This window comes from Ictalurus furcatus, chromosome 17 (genome assembly GCF_023375685.1).
Source record: "Ictalurus furcatus strain D&B chromosome 17, Billie_1.0, whole genome shotgun sequence".
Classification (NCBI taxonomy): Eukaryota; Metazoa; Chordata; class Actinopteri; order Siluriformes; family Ictaluridae; genus Ictalurus; species Ictalurus furcatus.
Window position 1 is genome coordinate 7370382 of NC_071271.1, and position 21125 is coordinate 7391506.

The window sequence follows — 21125 nt, forward strand, 5'->3', positions numbered from 1 at the left end:
AGCAAATGGCACTACTGACATCATTTAGTAGAGAACATAATAGAAGAACCACAAATCCATGAGGCCCTGTCCAAGGAGTCAGGGAGAGTGAAGAGCCAAGCCATGTTCTGAAATGTGAGGAAGTGCTGAGGAGCAGGATGAGGGAATGGAAGCAAGTTAGAGGAAGCAGCTTTAGTAATCTCTTTAACTAATGGAAATCTCGTCATACACTTCCTTCCTGGTGAACCATTTGTACTTTAAAAAAATAAACAACGCACCACTTCTCTGACATTTGCCTTTCAAGTTCGCATCACATAATAATGTCACAGGGTTTTAAAAAGAATGAGATCTGATTGTATATTATAGGGAATTTAGAGGATGTGCAGGTCATCAGGTAGAGTAATACTTTTCTGTTTGCGCTGCAGAAATGCAGGTTGACAGACAATGATGTTTAGAAGTAATATAGCAAGTAATATAGCAAAGAAAACATTGTACTATTGCAAACTGCCTATTTATTTACAGGATCTGCATTTCTGGTGGTATTTAATTGCTGCTTGGGACATTAAACACACACACACACACTCACACACACACACACACACACACACACACACACACACATTTGTCATCTGAGATAAATGAGTTTCTGGAAGAGTTGTCATTGTAGTTACATTCACTAGCAGCATATAGCTGGATATTTCATATAGATTAATCTACCTGCTTCATACAAGACATGTTCCTGATTAAATTAAATGAATCTTGAGTGGATTCAAACGATTAAAATAAACTATGCAGAAAATATAAACTTTTTTTTTTGGAAGTGTTTATTTAGATGTATAGAGAACAGTCCATATGACATTGGACAATGACTGGACTTTTTCATTTGTTTGTTTGGGCTTCAGCACATTAGGTCAACAACATGACAAGAAGGTAGGTGAGAATGACAAGCAACAGAAGACTACAGTAGTATATGGCCAAGAAAAACAACAACTGTTGAACATATCAAGAATGTTTGTAGGGATGTGTCAATGATAACCCATAAAGAGGAGAAAACTCCACCATGGCCTCAAATGATTCACTCCAAGCTAGCACAGGAAAACTTCAAGCACAAAACTGCCAGGTTGCATTTGGTGTAGATAAAATAGCTTGAAGGCTGCACTGCTTTAAACTGGTCAAATCAATCACAATTCCTGAATCCAGCTGAGCAACTGAATACTGAAGTATTTGAAACGAGCAGGTTTGATAGAGAATAACCAGGACTTGTGTGCACACTCTGGAAACACATATGAATTGGCAGTAAAATAGTAAATAAATTATTTACTTTCATCTCACACACCCAGATATTCACACACTCATTCACACCTTGGCAATTTTAGAGTGGCTAATCCACCTACAAGCATGTTTAGGAAGGAAACCAGAAAACCCAGAGGAAACCCATGCAGACACAGAGAGACCTCGAGTAACTGCAAACAGACATTAACCTGAGCTCAAGACCGAATCAGGAACCCTTGATCTGTGATGAGGTGATGCTACCTGATAGACCACTGTGCTGTTCTACAAAAATCATGTTCATTTATTTATTTACTTATAGTTTGAAAAAATTTGGAAAATTGCATAAACACTATGAAAAGGTTTTTGAAGGAGTTCTTTGCATAATTATCTACCTAAAAACATTCACCATTTAAAGGGTTCACCAAGTACAATATATAATGTAGAACAGAGCAAAACTCAGAACTCTGTACTGGACTGCATTGTGAAAGCATTGCAGTTACTTGTGCCAACTACAGTGCCTTCCACTAATATTGGCACCCTTGTTAAATATGAGCAAAGAAGGCTATGAAGTAGTGTCAGGGTTGCAAGGAGAAAGTCACTGCTCTCCAAAAAGAACATTTCTGCCTATCTGCAGTTTGCGAAGAAAACATGGAGAAGCCAGAAAGCTGCTGGAACAATGTTTTGTGGGCAAATGAGATCAAAATGTAACTTTTTGGTTTTAATGAAAAGTGTTATGTTTGAAGAAGGAAAACCCTGCTTTTCAGAATAAAAACCTTATTCCATCTGTGAAGCATGGTGGTGGTAGTATCATGGTTTGGGCCTGTTTTGCTGCATCTGGACCAGGAAGATTTGCCATCATTGATGGAACAATGAATTCTGAATTATACCAGTCAATTATAAAGGATAATGTCAGGACATCTGTCCATAAACTGAATCTCAAAAGAAAGCAAGTCATGCAGCAAGACAATGACCCTAAACACACAAGTCGTTCTACCAAAGAATGCTTAAAGAAGAATAAAGTTAATGTTTTGGAATGGCCAAGTCACAGTCCTGACCTTAATCTAATAGAAATGTTGTGGAAGGACCTGAAGCAAGCAGTTCATGTGAGGAAACACACCAACATCCCAGAGTTGAAGCTGTTCTGTACCGAGGAACGGGATAAAAATCCTCCAAGCCGATGTGCAGGACTGATCAACAGTTACCCCAAACGTTAAGCTGCAGTTATTGCTGCACAAGGGGGTCACACCAGATACTGAAAGCAAAGGTTCGCAAACTTTTTCCACTCACAGATATGTATTATTGGATCATTTTCCTCAATAAATAAATGACCAAGTATAATATTTTTAGGTTTATCTTTATCTACTTTTAGGACTTGTGTGAAAATCTGATGATGTTTTAGGTCATGTATATGCAGATTATTTAGAAAATTCTAAAGGGTTCACAAACTTTCAAACACCACTGTAAAGTCAGAGTAGGTTTTTTTTCTCCTCCAAAGCCATGAAAGAGCATCTGATCGTGGAAAGGCTTATCCTCTCTCTTAGTGGCCGGCTCTGTTTTGAATAGGAGAAGAGCAGAGAGGACCTACTGCAACATTAAACATGTACTACCTAAACAGGCCACTTTTTTCTCGGCATATCAGGGCAGGCTTTTCATATTTTTCATTATTTCATTATTTCAGCAGTTCAGAATAAACAAGGCCTGTTTATTGAAGCTGCAGTTGCCAAGAATTGCTGGATGGCATCAAATTAAGGAACAGTTATCACTGCTAAATATTTAATTCAGTCAAGAAAATATGTACTGAATAGCAGAGCACATTGCAAAATAACAACAACCCTGTGTTGTTCTGCAAATACCAGAACTGCTTAACTACATTAAAATCAATGATACTATAAACCAGTCAATTCCTGCATCTAGTACTGCACTGGATCAAGGTGCATATCTTGTCATCATTTAAATGTACATTTTATTCAATTTACAGTTGATTCTATCCAACATGACTTACAACTCAGTTCAGCAGATAAAAGTTAATAAAAGAGTCTCGCTAAATGAGGGATTTTAACTGATTTGACCCACCACCTAACATCTGAAAAGGATATTTTTAGCCATTTGATATTTATGCTATTATCCACTTATCACAAATGTAATCATTAGCCAAGACATATGTGTACAATTGAGTTATAAAAATTAAATGGATAAATCATAGTGAATTCAAATATTATCATCTGAATCAATTCTAATGTACAGTTATACCTTTACACTTTGAACCACACCCCCTGAGTCTTAAGCATAGTGTTTTAGCATGAATTGATTCGTCTTCACGATTAAGCCACGACTGTTTTAGCACAGCAGCATTGTGTGGTTGGAAAATCAATGTAGCATTTTTTTTCCAGAAACAGGCTGCATAAATGCATACATACCTGTATATTTCAGGCATCTCATAAAAAGTGTAGCTCTTTTTATGAACCAATAATCTTATTTAGGCTGCAAAGAAAATCCAATATCCAAATGGGAGAGGTGTGTGGCTCTGTGTTTTCAAAATCAGCCTTGCAAACATTTGAACTCGGTTCTGAGTTCTATTCACTACACCTCTCTCTCTCTCTCTCTCTCTCTCTCTCTCTCTCTCTCTCTCTGTCTCTCTCTCTCTCGTTCTCCCTCATTTACCCACCCAGCCCTCCTAGCATCAGCCCCTCCTAGTCCGGCACAAGGCCGTCATTATCCCAGCCAAAGAAATCCTCACTTGTTCCTCATCTTTGCAGGAGCCCGTGCTATAAGAGGTGGTCCATTTATGGACTCTATGGAAAAATTCTAAGCTGAATCTAATGTGAAGCCTTTTCAGACTCGCAGTGAGGAGCAGCTCGCTCTTTTGTAATGAAGGAGTGCCAGGCTCAGCAGAGCTCAGGTCTGTCTTTCAGATGCATTTCCCCTGTGTATTTGTGTTCCATTTGCTTTCAATGATATTTACTGACCCTCACTGACCCTGTGGACTTTTGATGCCCTTCTGTACACCAGCAACTAACCAAAGACAAGCATTTATTCCTTCTCGAGGAATTTATGACCCCCTCACTGCATTAACCCTCTTTTTTTTTTTGACTTACTGTACAATGAATCATTATAAAAATTGATGTACATAAAAATCACATATCTATTAGAGAAATTATGACTTTTTTAGCCTGACTTCCAGAAGGAAATATTACTCCAGTTAATAAATTTAATAAAGTGTTAATAAAGTGCCCTTTATATTCTTTCTATTTCACCAGTGTATAGACAACTGTCATCAGTAAAACAAGCATGTAAACACACAAGCATGTAAACACATTTAAGTGAATATAAACACATGTATTTTGTGCATCTATATTCCCAATAATACTGTTTTATAATACTAAAATATAAGCTATAGGGCATACTAAAGAAGATTTCTGTAAAAGTTCAACAAAAAATACAGGACCGTATTAAAACACAGTATTGCTAAGTAGAGTGTACGGTGAAAATAGATGTACAATGGTGGGAATAGGGGAATGAACTAAACAACAGGAACACTGATATGAGATCAAATCAAAAGATTTCTCTCCATTATGTATTAAAGAAAATATGAGCACAAGATAGGCAAAATAATCTCTCTTTTTCATCTCTGATGAAAGCAAAACCCTTCCGTCATCCCTAGTCCCTCAGGGATCTTTATAAAAATGCAGTCCTCAGAGTCTGATTAAGGACACCCTTGCTAAGTATGAAATACTTTCATAGATCATCAAGCCTATTAAGACCAATCAGAAGTCACCGGTTATCTAAAGACACACTGGCTGAGCATCCAGTTCCGGTGCTGTGATAATGGTGGTGCTAGATAGAAGTCTGCTTCACTCTTATGGATATTTTATTTATAGAACAGGGGTGTCAAACTTACATTATGTTTAGCCGAAAAAATCAGTTTGGTAACCCAATGAAACATCAATGACTTCCCTTAAATGTGGGAGTTTATCTGAAATGTACATCCAGAATGCACAAACAGATTCAACATATATCACATACAAAACAACTGAACAGACTATAATTCATTATATTATATGTTTTTCTTTTCTTTTCTTTAAGCATATGTGTGTACCTTGAATATGTATTCATCCCCCTGAAGTCTTGTGCTACAACCTGGAAACTAAATGGATTTATGGACTTATTTGGAATTATATATTATGAATCTATACAAAATATCTATACAAAATAATATTGAAATGGGGAGGAATATATAGTGTCAAAAATGAATGCAATAGTTATGCATGCATAAATATTCACATATTGAATTCTTATGTAAAGAGACATTGGAGAGTCAAATATTTAGTTTGTCAATGAAGAATTATGCATCGTTATCACATTTTGTCCATAACTGAGTATATAGATCTGAGTTTATTGCTCTAATTTGCTCCTAGTGGAATAATAGAAACTAGCTCTTTTTTCATATCTTTCCATTTTCATTTCTTTCAATTGAACAAGATGATTTTAATTTTGAACACGAACTATAAATTCATTTGGTGAGCCGGGTTAGAACCTTTAACTGGCCCATTTGACACCCCTGCTATAGACCATGTGACATGACATCTTGCTCATTGGTTCAGAAGTACAAAAAAGAAAACATTTCACAGCTCACACTGCTAGAATAGCCTTTTATAGATAGATGCTTTATATTGTATAAAGTATTTTGTTTTATGTCGTATCAGAATAAGTATTAATGAGGATCTACACAAGGTGTTAAATGATCTAAAAGGTACACTTATGTCACCCATTTACTTCAGCATTCAGAATTGCCACCTGACAAGAATAAAAATGTTCAATGACCAACTATTTTCAGAATTTAATCCAAAGTCCAACTTTGCCTAAAATGGGTCATTGCAAAGGCTAAGTGGCATCAAGTGACTGGCAGAGATTCCCACAATGCATTAATGATGTAGTAATGTTGTAATGTAGTCATTATGTAGTGATGGTTCCAAATCAGCACCACACCACATTCACTACTCTCAATCTATTCTACAAATATTACAGTGATGGTACCTTTTAATTGAAGTAGTTATTCCCACAACAGTTTTCCCCCCTTTCTCTTGAAATATAAGACAAAAAACAACAACACAACTTGACGTGTCACTGAGAAAACAGAAAAGGTAGTCATCTGTCTGAAGATTTTCCCTTTGCTGAAAACGTCCTGATTTACAAAGCATTGACACCCTAGACTCCTTCTATAAATGTTAAATAAACATCTCCTTACAGAAAGCTTCAGCAGAGCAACTAATATTAGTTGTTAGTGTAGAAATGATGAAATTAGCTGTTAGTGTAGAAACAATAAAGTGTTAGACCAAGTGCATTCGTAAAAACCTGTGATTTGTCGTATTGTCAGAGCTGCTGTTACAAAAAATTTATCTACAACTTCTGACCAATCAGATACAAGATTGAACAGTGCTGCAAACCTTATCATTATTATACACTTACAGTACCTTATTTCAATGTGTAATGACACTGCCACCTAGTGGGTCCCTAGACATAACAGATGACATATCCTCCAGAGTCTCTTTCTCTGTTTCAAAACATAAATAGATTGCACTCACTACGAAGCTAGCCACCAGCCATGTGCATAGCTCTGACAAATAAGGGTTTGTGTGTTAAACAGGTACTTAAGTTAATCTCTCCTATGTAACACCAGAGTTTGAAAAACACATGCATGCCAGTTTGAGCACAAAAGCAAGGCCACTGTTTGTTCTGTTTAAAGGGTCACAAGAAAGAAATTCCTCATGTCCATTCAGAATGAGTCTAAGTGCCCCTGTGTGTGTCTCTGGAAGCTCAAAGCATCTTCAGCTCTTGGGTTACTAAACAGAGCAGCTGGAGGACAGTGACAGGTGAACAGGAATTTCACTGGATCTCACTCTCACTACAGGAAAAGTTTAGATCACTCTTTTACAAGAGGGTCAGTCAGGCTCACAGGGCTTGTTTGCCCAAAGATTTCAGAAATTCTGTCAGATTTCAAAGGTGATGCCATAAATGTTCAAATACAAGAACAAAGAGACATTTCTCAGCTATATCACATGGGGCAATTTACCAGCAAATCACTTGATGTGCTTCTTATGACCCTACGTTCATGTATCAACAGATGAGTAACAACTTTACTGTACTTTCAGAACCGTTCCATGTCAGGTTTATAGGATTTATCAGTTCCATAAGAAACTTACAGTACAAAACATACAGTAGAGGGCAAAAATCTGAGACCACGTTGAAAATCTCAGATTTTTATTATTATTATTTTTGAATTATTATATATATATATATATATATATATATATATATATATATATATATATATATATATATATATATATATATATAATGGATCATAAGGTTTTGCACAAACTTTTGAAACCTATGCCAGCTCAAGCTCACACTGTCATTAAAGCAAAAAATGTGGCATAACAAATATTAACAAACTCTGAAATTCATGTAAATATTTCAAAGTTTCTACTTTTCATTCAAGTTGTTGTCAATAATATAATTTGTAATGAAAATTATTGTATTACAAAATAGAAGAATGCAAAATAGATTCTATAGATTCCCCACTATATATGACAAACAAATTAAAAGTCAACATAAGAAAAAGCATTAATACATGAAATGGTGCATTCGTTCAAAATCAAAACACAGGGCAAATGAAAATGTATGTGAAAACTTATATAATTATATGAACTTAAGAAATAAATGTACAGATATGATTATTCAATATACTGCACCTCAAATCTTGCAAAAGAGTAACTGGATAAGAGATACCTGGAAGCAGACTTTCTTCAGCATCATGTTAGAGTCCAGATTTGATTTCCTGGTTTTAGAATCCAAAGCATGAATGAATTCTGAGTTAAAGAACATGAGCCATCAGCTTAAGCAGATAGACAGCTGAATGCATTGTCCAAAATTGTATCACAAACCATTTCTGCAGCTCATAAAAAAAAAAATAAATAAATAAAAAAAAAAAAATTAAATAAATAAAAATCTTATGTTCTTCAATTGATTGCAGGTGTGAAATATTTGGAGCGGCTCTCCAAAGAATATGAAGGTAGAGCAGCGGTGACCTAGTGTCTCTTTAGTCTTTTAATCCTGCTCTTTCTTGCTCCTGTCTCTCTTTCCCACTCTCTCATGTAAGCCCTTGAACAAAGCCTGGCTCCATGCTTATCTCCTTGCTCATTCATCCAAGAAAAAGACCCACCCTCTTTTTATGACTAGGAGAGCAGTCATTAACACCCCTTCCGCCACTCCACCACCAAGTAACCCTCAAATACACTTCACTTCAACCCCCACTCCTTTGCCAAGCCTACTACAGTAACTCTGGCAACACCAACACAGCTGTCTCTTCACATCACACATCCTGGTGTGTAAACAAAATCTTTCAGTCCCCCATAATTAGCTTACTGATAAAGAGCATTTGTATTTAAATTAACCTTATACAGCATGTTCATTCATAAGGTAGGATTATGCTTCTTATGTGTGTTTTACTAGAACATACTGTATGAAAAGCCATGTGTTTTTGGTGGTTAAGGATTGATTCTATGAATTTGGATTACACATTTCACCATTGTGGATATATAATTGCTGGGAAAACAACAACAACAACAACAACAACAACAATAATAATAATAATAATAATAATAATAATAATAATATTACTATTAATAATTTGTCAGAGGAAACTACAGTTATAGACTTAAGTAACACTTATCTGTGTACTTTCTCTCAGAAGTGGCAATTCCCCATTCTACTAATTATATCCTGCAGGGGTCAGTAGGAATGTTCTCCTCAATGCAGACTATATTTGATTTATCATGTTTCTGTAGACAAGGTCTATATCATTTGGCATGATATTATGCTAGTATCATCTGTTGCAGGATTCCTGTTGAAGATGAGCACACAGAGACTTTAAAATTTCATTGTAACATAGATTGAAGATAAAATATAAATGATTTATACATTTATAGAGAATCATTTATATTATTCAACAGCCTACCACACTCTCAATAACAATGTTATGTTTGCTCAAATCTGGATCAATCACACACTCAAATTATGTGTTTAAATGCTGATTTTTGTGATGATAGTGAATGTATTTAAGGGACCTAATTGAAATTTGTCATTTTTTGGTTTACTTTCAAGGGTGGTGCTTGGGGCAATGGGGCAAATGACCGAATGCCCCATTGATGGTGCCTATGGTCTGAGATTTTCAAATTTTCTTACTGTTGTGTTATTTTCATAAAAAGACTTTCTCTACCATGTAGCATTAGCAGCTGAAATTCAGAAACTCTTTACTTTCTAATTTACTAGCTCTTCTTTTTTTCGTGTCGAGGTTCCACTTCACAGTGGAACCATCGTGGTGGAAGGATTAGCCGCTCAGCAGCTAGCTGGCAAAGATAGAGCATGGTTAAGAGCCAGTTGTAAATGGAGGGAGTGGTTTTGAAGAAAGTAGTTGGTAATTTAATAAATGAGCATACACCTGTGTGGGATTATCGGTTCTCTGTTTGTATATTGTGTATCTTGCAGTGAGGTGTTACATTCCAAACAGAGAGATCCAGTGCAGTGAGAAACAACTTCATCATATAGCAACCTGGTGAGTGTGTGTGTGTGTGTGTGTGTGTGTGTGTGTGCGCATGCAGATGTATGATTTAAAGTTTCGTATTAAATATTTCCATCAAAACGGTTGCTGTGCTGAAAAGCACAGGAAGGATTTAGAAATAAACATAACAATGCTCTCTCTAACACCTGCCTCCCACATGCTTATTATCCTCATGGCAACCTCAGGGTGTCACTGTGGTGCTTAAAACTAGGACTGAGGCCTAATTCACTAATTCAAAGAAATCATCAAAATCCTTGCATCTAGTTGCATCAAGCCATATTCAAGCCATCCTTAACTTCTATTACTCCCATCTCCAGCATTTTCTCCAATTTGTCCTAAACCACTTTTTTCTTGTGATCAGATAAATTATATGGTTTGTTGCATGCAACCAAGGAAGTTGGGCTGGCTGAGCTGCAGGCAGTGGCAGTCTTCCCAAGTGATGTCGGGGTGGGTAGGGTTTTGGAAACCAGCAGTAAGACACACTGTCTCGCTGTGTGGACATGTAGTCCTTATAGGCCAGTTGAATCGGATGTAGGCCAGTTGAATTGGATCAAGTGGTGGCACTGGGCCCACTCTGATGTTCCACAACACAGCTGGTTGATGAACTGCTCCAATGCCACCCACTCACTGACCTTCTCTGGGTGGGCTGGATCTAGTCTCAGCCAGCTTCAACAGGAGTCAAAGAGTTGCCAAGCATATGTGAACAGCCGAACCGTCACCTTTTAACTGTACCTCTGATCACAGTCCCACCTGCTCGAGCATGGCTCTATTCTTGGCTGTGTAATTCAGATGTCTCTCAAGTGGCAGACTATGGGCAGATAGCTGGGCTTCTCCTGTCAGCAGGGCATAAATGTGCAGCCCACACTGTCCCCTCGGCCATCCACACGCTGAGGTGGTACCTGCAAACATCTCCAGGTATGCCTTGACATCATTCTAGAGTGTCATACTGGCCAGAGAGAAGGAGCTTAAGGAGGGGGTTGTGGGAGAGGAAGAGGAGGAGGTTAATAGGCCCTGGTGGTGGCTCATTCTACAGCTTGCTCATTCACTACTTTTGAAAGGATCTTCAGCTGCTGCTGTAGACTCATGAGAGCCTAAAGCTGTTGGTCTTGCATCTGCACTGGACAATCAGAACGAGAGGCTCCATGTCCATGTGATGTTCTCAGAGCTGTTTCTTCTGGGTTTTCGGCACCAGTGTGACAAATGACAACAAACACAATTCAGGAATACAGTGGAGATTGCTAGTGAGTTTTTCTTTTCTTATATGCCACTGCACAGTAATAAAAGACAAATGAACAAAAACAACAGAAGCTTCTTTTCAGCTGATCTGACTCTGTTCAGCTGACACTTCACACACTCACGCACATCAGATCACTCACTTAGAGAGAGAGGAAAACAGCTTGTTAATAAGCACTCACAAATAAACAGGTAACAGGTATTCCATAGTAATTTGCTCATTCCCCACCCCCACCTGCCACAGGCTGTTAGTGAGAAAGTCCATAGTCCAATTACAAATCAAAGTGCTGAGGCCAAGGCTGTGGTGTTTGTAGATCAGTCTGGTAGGGACTACTGTATTAAATGCTAAGCTCTAGTTGACAAAGAACATCTTTACATATGTGTTCTCTTGCTCCAGATGGGTTAGGTCTGTGTGTTTTGCTATGGAGATGGCATCATCTGTTGATCTGTTTGCCAATGTTGGTTGATTTAAAGGTGGTTGGAACTATTTCAGGAGACAAGCAAAAGTTGAATATACACTCATGGAATACCTTATTATGAACACTATACTAATACTGGGTAGGGCCTTCCTTTGCTCTTAAAACAGCCTCAATTATTTGGTATGGATTCCACCAGATAAACACCAGTTAGAAACATTCCTTTGAGCTTATGTTCCATGTTGACATGTCTCCAAGTATGTTGTTCGACCACATCCCAAAGGCATTCTGTTGTATTCAGATCCAGTGACTGTGAAGGCCACTGAAGAACACTGAACTCACTGTCATGTTCATGAATCCAGTTTGGGACGACTTTTGCTTTGTAACATGGTGCAATCATGCTAGAAGTAGCCGATGGGTAAATTGTAGCCATGAAGGAATGCACATGGTCAACAACAATACTCAAATAGACTGTGGCATTCAAGTGATGATTGGTATTAACTGGCCCAAAATGTGCCAAGAAAACATTCCCACTTCCGTTACACCACCTCCACCAGCCTGGACTGTTGACACAAGGCAGGTTGGGTCCATTAATTCATGCTATTGGCACCAAATTCTGACCCTAGCATCTATGTGCCTCAGCAGAAATCGAGATTCATCAGACCAGGTTATGTTTTTCCAGTGTGCAACTGTCCAGTTTTAGTGAGCCTGCAGCCTCAGCTTTCTGTTCTTGGCTGACAGAAGTGAAACCTGACCAGGGCTTCTGAGATGAACATTGTGAGATGCTTTTCTGCTCACCACAATAATACTGAATGGTTATTTGAGTTACTGTAGCCTTTCTGTCAGCTCAAGCCATTCTGGTCACTCTCCATTGAACTCAATCATCAACAAGACATTTCCATCTACAGAACTGCCTCTCATTGGACGTTTTCTCATTGGACGGAGGGAGTGTTTTCTGGTGCTCCGATAGTAGCGCTTTGGGGGGTGGGGGGCATGGGTTTCTATCATGTCAGGCCCAACTAGTGACTCCGTTTCCCAGAATGCACCATGAACTACAAACATGATCAACAACTCCAACTCCCAGTGGAACACACAGACACGTCACCTTCTCCTGAGGACTAATCACACAGACAATCACAAAATCCTACTTAAGAGATTGCTTATTCACAAGATTTTTGTGAATTAATACGTTCAGTTGCCATAGTCTCTTTTTATTACCAAGCCATTCCATTGTTTTGTATATTCTGGTTTTGATACTGCTTTGCCTTTGACCTAGATTTCTGCCGTACCTGCTCTAGTCTGTTTGCCTGATCTCCTGACCACTGCCTGTGTGGATAATATAATCTTCATTAAAGCTCTTATCTGCACTTGCATCTGTCTGTGCCGCCTTTACATCACAGGTTTGCAACAATTAGCCCTTCTTGTCTTGACACCTGCCTTAAGGACTATTTTGGTAAAAGGGAAAATGATTTCCTGCATTTATAATACCCTCCAGGCCTCCCAATTACCTGCTACATCTTCAAAAGTTTATGGGAAAAAGAATTGGTTATTAGCTAATGAGTTATGGGCCTGGAAGAGATTGATAGATGTTCTTTAAACTCCAGACACTGCCTTATCCAGTTCAAAATTTTGCATAGATTACACTATAAAACAAAATTATCCAGAATATTTCCAGGTGTCTCTCCAAAATGAGACAAATGCAGGACAGCTGATGTGACCCTGCTTCTCAGTTATGTATTATGTCCCAGTCTTCCAGACTTTTGGTGCAAGATTTCTCTGAAATAACTAACCAACCTATTGAACCAGTTGAGTTTTTAATTGTGTTTGGTGTTTCAAGACATGAGTCTGTTTGTCCAAGTCTCTACAACAATTTCTTTCCTATGGATTTGTTACGGCCAAAAAGCTTTAACATTCTGGAAAATGAATCCTTTCTTTTCCCCCACTTTGACCTGTCCATCACTTTGGCAGAGGTTAATCTTGGTTCCAGAACTTTTGTGGCTCATTTCTGTATTTCTTTGCAAATTCCAATCAGGCTCTCTGATATTTACTGCTGATGAGTGGTTTCATCTTGTGGTATGGCCTCTTTATTTCTGCACTTGAAGTCTTCTTCGAACAGTGGATTGTACCTAAACCCCTGCCCTGTGGAGGTTGTTGATGTCACAGACTGTTGTTTTGGGGTTTTTCTTCACAGCTCTTGCAATGTTTGTGATCAGCTGTTGTTGATTTCCTTGGCTGACCCATTCGGTGTCTGTTGCTCAGAACACTAGTGATTTCTTTCTTCTTCAGGACACTCTAAATTGTTATATTGGCAATGCTCAGTGTTAGTGCAATGCCTCTGATTGAATCTCCCTTTTTTTTCTCAGCTTCAAAATGGCTTGCTTTTCTCGCATAGCCAGCTGTCTGATCTTCATGTTGCCTTATCCTTTTATAACAACAAATACAGTCTTCACAGGCTAAAACCAAGAGTAGATGTTCAGAGCTATTTATTGTTTAAACAATCAATCTAACAGGACACACCTAGGTAACAAGAAACACCTGTCATTCACATGTTCCAATATTTTAGCTCACATACAAATTGAGTGGTCTGATACAAAATGTGCTATGTTTTATGTTTAACACATCTATATATAAAATCTTTCGATTGATCATTACTGTCCACAAAGGCCCTCTCTGTAATGTTTAACAAGACTTGTAGAGAGAACTTGGACACCATACCTTGAACAATAGAACATTTACACTAAATTACAACATATTATTTTGGTTTATGTATATAGACTGCCCAGGCTTAAAATTCAGAATCAGTATAAAACACTGATTTTGTGTTGCCATAACCATTTCTGTGTTGTTTGGTTATGTTTAGCAATATGGCAATATACAGAAAATGTGTCAAGTTAATTTGACAACAGCTGTTGTGTAGCAAAGTGTTGTGTGCAGAAACAATCATAGGGAAAAAGAAAGTACACCCTCTTTCAATTCTATGTTTTAATCAGGGCCTAAGTAACAATTGTGTGGTCCTCACCAACTTCTATGAACAAACAAATAACCTCAGTTGACAACAAAAAACACACAACAGATTTCAATATGTAGTCATTTTCTCCCAAAAAGTAAACCAACTTTCAGAAACCAGGTGGGGAAAATAAGTAGACCCGTCCACACTCATTAAGAGAGTAATTAGCAGCCAGTTGTTACTAATGAAATGCACAAGATTTAGTTCATTTATTCCACGTTAAACTAAGTAATGTACAAGGAAATACATTTCTCTCAGTTGAGAGTCTTGGTGAGTGGATGTCTTATTCAGTCATGATGTTTTGCAACTTCAGAGAAACTTCCTCAATTCAACACTGAGGGAAAGTCCCCACCATTTAAGCACAGTGTTTAATACACCTGTGGCATTATTACTGACATGACACCGCAATCCAGACAGGTGATTCAGAGACACCTGAGTAAACATGCCTGGGTGAAATTATAGATGGGTAATGTTGCTGTGGCAGACCTTCCCTTCAGTTCAGAGGTGGCTATGATCCAGTTTAACTTAAATTGCAGAAAGTTAAAGCAGTGTCTCTTGTCCTTTTGTTGTAGCTAGACAGTTGCCTCCTGACCTGACGTAGCATTTGATAGCCAATGTTACCTACAATGAGGTCCATAAATATTTGGACATTGACAAAGTTTTTTAGCAGTCTACCACAGTACATTGGAGTTGAAATTTAGAAATGACTATGAGCTCAAAGTGCACACCTTCAGTTTTAATTTGAGGTTATTTATATCCAAATCAAGTTAACAGTGTTGGAGTTACAGCACTTTTTATGTGTGGTTCCCTATCGCTGGGTTTCTTCCCTGGTGATGATCTGCAAGGTCTTTACTGCAGTTGTTTTCGGTTCCTGCCTGTGTTTGGGGCATTGTACCTTCAGTAAGTAAAATGTATGCTCAACTGGACTCAGGTTAGGTGATTGACAATTTCAAAATATTCTTCTTTTTTTCCTTAAAAAAGTCTTGGGTTGCTTTCAAAGTAGGCTTCAGGTCATTGTCCATTTGCAATGTGAAGCACTGTCCAATGAGTTTTGAAGCATTTGGCTGAATCTGAACAAATAATGTAGCCCTATACACTTCAGAATTCATCTTGCTGCTTTTGTCAGCAGTCACATCATCAATAAATACAAGGGTACCAGTTACATTGGCAGCCATACATGCCCACACCATAAGATGAAGTGATATACTTTGACGAAGAACCGAAAGAGAGTGTGAGAGTGAGGGACGAAGAAAGGCGGGGAGATTAGGAATGCTCAAAACAACATATACCAAGAACTCATAACAATTTCGTTCTGGTACATTGTGACACAAACTAGGGACCTTCAGAATTGAGACACAGATATCATGCCTGAAACTCATCAGTCCATTTTAATTGTGTTTTATAAATATAATGGAAACTTGACATTGTAAAAAGTACATCTTTGGCCAGAATAATTACATAGCTGGTAATGGTGTCACAAGCAAATACATTGTTGAGTTCCCGTCAGTCACGAAGTAGCACTGATTCAATTAGCTTGATAAACTGTTATCAAAGTTGCTAATGCATAAAATACTACAGTAAAATGCTATAAGTGAGTTGACTTTTTTATTTTTTATTCTTAAACAGATATGATCAAGGGAAGAATAAATCAGTTAATTTATGTATTTTGTAATGTTTAGCTGAGCACTAATGAAATATATCAGCACCTGGACATGAACTGAAACAAAGCTATGAAAAATCTAGTTTGGTCCTTTGAGTACTAAAAGTGGGCAGGAGCACCTGGGTATTAAAAGGTGTTGCAGCATATAATCCTGTCAGATGAGAGCGTGCACACACACAGAGACACACACACAGCACCAGACTAAAGAATCAGCAAGATGGCCTTCAAAGTCGCAGCGCTTCTGTCTACGTTTATGCTGATATACTTTTTGGCTCCACTCGTCTTCACTTCAGGTGAGAAAAATCAAATACTATCGCTATCCTGTGGGTTATCAGTTGTTATGTTTATGTAGCTTAACTCATTAAATGGTTAAATGGGACAGATCTCTATAGACATTATAGGTACATGCACATTTTAACTTGTAGCATACACAAAATTGGAATATTTTGGGAAAAAATGACAGTATAGCCATATATACCCTATATCCCAGACTGTGATCCATCACAATGCCTGAGTATTTTTTTTTTCTACATTCCTTGTCATTTGGAAGCAGAATAAAGTCAAATCTAAAATGTGTGGATTTTGTCACAACACTTCCTGCTTGCAGATGTCCAGAATCCCAGTCGTATTTCACTAGTTGTATACAACTCACTCACTAACAAGAAGAACCTGACTTTCAACACTGACATTGCATACAGAGGGATCTTACTTGGTGCGATGAGGAAAATACAAGCAGCCACCGATAAGTTCAGGTAAGTTATGAAAACCAATGTTGGCTAGTTTTATTTGCAAATGATGTGCAAATAAATTTAAAAAATGATGTGGCTCAGATTTTTTTTTTATTCCTTGCTTGGTTGCAACAAAACTCCTGATAGAGAATTCATAGTAAAAATGTCAGTTTATAATTGTTAATTATCAATTATGACAAAATTGAATAGATATCAGAGATAAATGTGCAACCTAGTTGTTATAAATCAGATATTGTGTATTGATTTATCCTTTAATCATGTCAGAATTCCTGTCTGAGTCATTTATATTGCTCTCTTTATTTCACTTGAATTCAATATTGAATTTCTGCAAAGATTCACCATTCGTGAAGATCCAAACTATGGTCCATTCCTTGTAAGTGTGAACGGATTGGCAGGGAACAATGCTGAACATACGTACTGGGAGCTTCTGGTCAAACTGCAGAATGGCACCATAATACGTCCTGATGTGGGTCAGTACTGATTCAGTATTATATCATCTTTTTGAGATTCAATGTATTTTACATGCATACATGGATAATAACCTAACTTTACCCTTTCAGGTGTTGGCTGTTATATACCAAACCCGAAAGATACAGTTATCCTCAAATTCACCAAATGGTAATCCAAAGGAGCTCTAATGGTGCTGTAATCAGGCTGGGGTCTTTTGGTCTCCTTAGAATAAAAACACAATACATTGTGGTAAATTTGCATAAATGACATTTAAAAATTACATCTCTTTGATTCCTCTTTAACAAAAAAAGATCATGTTAAAATCTCTTGCTATATGTATGTAATCCTTTTAAAAATCTTCATATGTTTTTGTCTTGTTTAATTCTTGGCACATGGTGTTTAGGAAATTCTTCATCTGACATTATGCAAACCCTATTATACAAGCCCTTTTTGTGTATTTTTACTAAACTCTTTTTTTTTTTTTTTTGACAAATTTGGCTAAAAAATATTTATCAGGGGTCTCTAAGGTTATGACACTTTTCACCTTTTATTCTTAACTTCTTGGTTATATGCCTGTAGTTTTCAGAGTTACACACCCTTATCCAGGTTGAAATCACAGCCTTAAGAAAACAAGAAAGTAGTCAAGAAAAGTTATGTGAGGAAAAAAAATAAAAGCTAAAAAGTCAATCAAGTGATATGTGATAGTGCCTGGAGGCAGATGCACAAACAGAACCTGATCAACCAGAGATTAAGCACTACTATATAAACAAGGCTAGAACATACTTAAACTATCTCTCTCTCTCTCACTCACTCACTCTCTCTCACACACACATACACACACAAAACAACGCTCCAGCAACAAAGGTGAGAACACGGGGAACTGAAATAGGTTAATTAATTAAGCAAAACAACAAACAGGTAAGCATGATAAAACAGGAAATCAGTGAGACAACAGAAGAAGTTCTGCAAGGACAGTCAGGGTGCCCTCTAGTCTGGGGGCAATGACATGATGGTTGCATAAGCTTATTTTTGATATGCAGTAACTATTTTACATTCACGGTCACAGGCAATTTTCTACAGCAGTGATAAGGGAAAATAAGAGCATCTAATGCTAAGCTAATGGTAAGTGTATTAAACTGTAATAAGACCTGATATTTTCTATCTGTCCTGATTGGTGTAGCCATGACATTAGCCTCTAAACCTTTGGCCTTTGCTATTGTGATGTCCAGTGGCTGAGCAGTGCCATAGACCTTACACTTTCTGCCATATGCTTTGGAAAGCTTTTTATTTTTTTATGTAATTATCATTACCAACGAAACTGTAGCTGCAGCTCATCAGAACACGCTGATGCTACAAATGGTCAGACAAACACCTCATAACTGATATAATGCCAGAGTGAATCATGAAGTGAGACAAAATTAATAAATTTAGTAGGCAACAGTTATAAGCACATAAATCTGACCTTTATAATAGAAGTAGATCATAATGTGATTTAATATTAGCTACATTTTAGGTTAGATGGGTGAATTAGTTTAGAGTGTCATATTTAGGCTGCTGTGATGGTAACATAGCAGTAATTATGAATATTAATGAGTGATTATGATGTTAATGATTTTAACTTTTAAAACTTTACCACCAGGTACAAAATAAATATTGTTATAAGCATATTGCTGTTTGTATTCTGCTTTAACTGTTGGTTAGAGGTGTTTGATGAACCATAACCTAGGTCCAACAAAACTATAATGTCCTGTCTAGGACACATTTGAAAAATAATTAAGTGACTTCTGAACCCTTAAGAGATCAAGGTTCAAATACAGCACCTATATTCAGCCTACACTGTTAAAAAATTTAATTTTACAGGTAATGGTATGTATTTTTTTTTTGGCTTGTTTGTTTACAGAATTTCCCTTTTTCCATTAAACAATGAAATGCATGTTGTTTTATCGATATTTTCTGTAATTTAAAGTTTTACCATTAAAATTACAGGTGATTAATCGTCATTTGAGATTACATCAATATTATGCTTTTAAATGCAATTTATAGTATCAGATTAAAAAATGTAATTAAGTATTATTTTACAGATTTTTCCTGTTTGTGATAAAGAAATGAATTACAGAATTACAAGTAAAATTACATAAATCAGTAGTCATTCAAAGTGTTTTCCTTACAGTTGAAGGCCATTAAGCATGTGTGGGTTAAAGTGAGTTTATGTTTTGTTAAAGGTTAATTAATAGTATTTGTACAAAATGCTCATTTTGTTCATTATTTGGCATTCATTCTTATTCTCACCTGAACTTCTGAACCGCATCTATTATTCACGTATAGTTTATGTCTCCTTATATATACTATAGGATAGTCATTTTCAAAGAAAGATTTGTGCATTTTGACAAAGATCAGAATATTTCCACAGGGTAATTGAAACAGCATTATTCTAATTTTAACTCCATGAAACAATTTAAAATTAAACATTTTATTCAACAACTAACTTTATTCAGAGGCATATTTTTGTTTGTGTGTGCACCACGCATGTCCATCATATAGGAAGCCAAATAACTCAAAAGCTGGTCCAAACTGAGCAACTCGGAGAACTGCGCAGCATGGACCATATACCTGCGCGACTCACTGGTAGTGCACGCATGAACTACTCAACAACGGACACTAGTTTGGACCTTCCGGCATCAGCCACAAGTCCTACGTGACTGACTGAGCAGCGCAGTGCAGCATAAACTGGAGGCTATACACTAATACACTTCAGTAAGCAACTTGAGTAAACACAAAATACAGTTATTAAATGATAATATTATTTATTGAAGCAAAAAAGTTATCCAATAACAACTGGTCTGTGTGAAAATTTATATGACCCCCATAGTTACTAATTCCCCAAATCTATGAAACTGCATTTATAATAGAGTTCAGCTGGACTAGACACAACCAGGCCTGATTACTGCAAACTCTGTTCAATCAAATCAACACTTAAAGAGAACTTTTTCAACAGCATGAAGTTGCTTAAAAGGTCTTATCCAGTAACACACTATGCCAAAGTCGAAAGAAATTCCAGAAATGATGAGGAAGGAGGTTATTGAAATACATCAGTCTGGGAAGGGTTACAAAGCTATTTCAAAGGCTCTGGGACTCTAAAGAACCACAATGAGAACCATTATCTCCAAATGGAAAAACTCAACACAGTAGTGAACCTTCCCGGAAGCATCCAACCTTCCAAAATTCCTCCAAGAGCACAGCAACGACTCATCCAGGAAGTCACAAAAGAGCCAAGAACATCATCAAAGGAACTACAGGCCTCTCTTCATCAATAAAGGTCACTGTTCTTGACTCCACTATCAAAAAGACACTGGGCAAAAATGCCATCCAAATGAGTACATAGCACTAAATGAAGCTAGTCCTTCTAGATACAGTTATATACATCAGCCAGGTCTAACTGTCAGAGGAGGAGTTGTTCTCATTTATAGCCTAGGCATCACACAAAAACCTATTAATGAATTCAACTCTTAGAAGTTGAAGTGTAGTAGTTAGAGTGTAGTCCTCTTTGGACATGTTTTGTAGTTGGTGGTGCATCCTAGGAAATGGGGTCGCTGGTTTGCTGTGATATGACAATCAATAACCTCTCATAGATATCAACTATGATTGGAACACCATCTGATCCCAAAGAACTTGATCAGGTGACTGAATGCTTATAGTCAATGTTGCACTACACACTAGATAATGTAGCTCCACTTAAAAT

General features: G+C 37.2%; 1 protein-coding gene across 1 annotated transcript; it reads left to right on the forward strand.

The window, feature by feature from the left end:
* Positions 1-16236: 16236 nt before the first annotated feature.
* Positions 16237-19862, forward strand: LOC128621297 (transcobalamin-1). Its single transcript, XM_053646958.1, has 4 exons — positions 16237-16480; positions 16795-16939; positions 17270-17406; positions 17497-19862. The coding sequence occupies exons 1-4, from the start codon at positions 16405-16407 to the stop codon at positions 17556-17558; spliced, it is 420 nt and encodes a 139-aa protein (XP_053502933.1). The 5' UTR covers positions 16237-16404; the 3' UTR covers positions 17559-19862.
* Positions 19863-21125: the final 1263 nt, after the last annotated feature.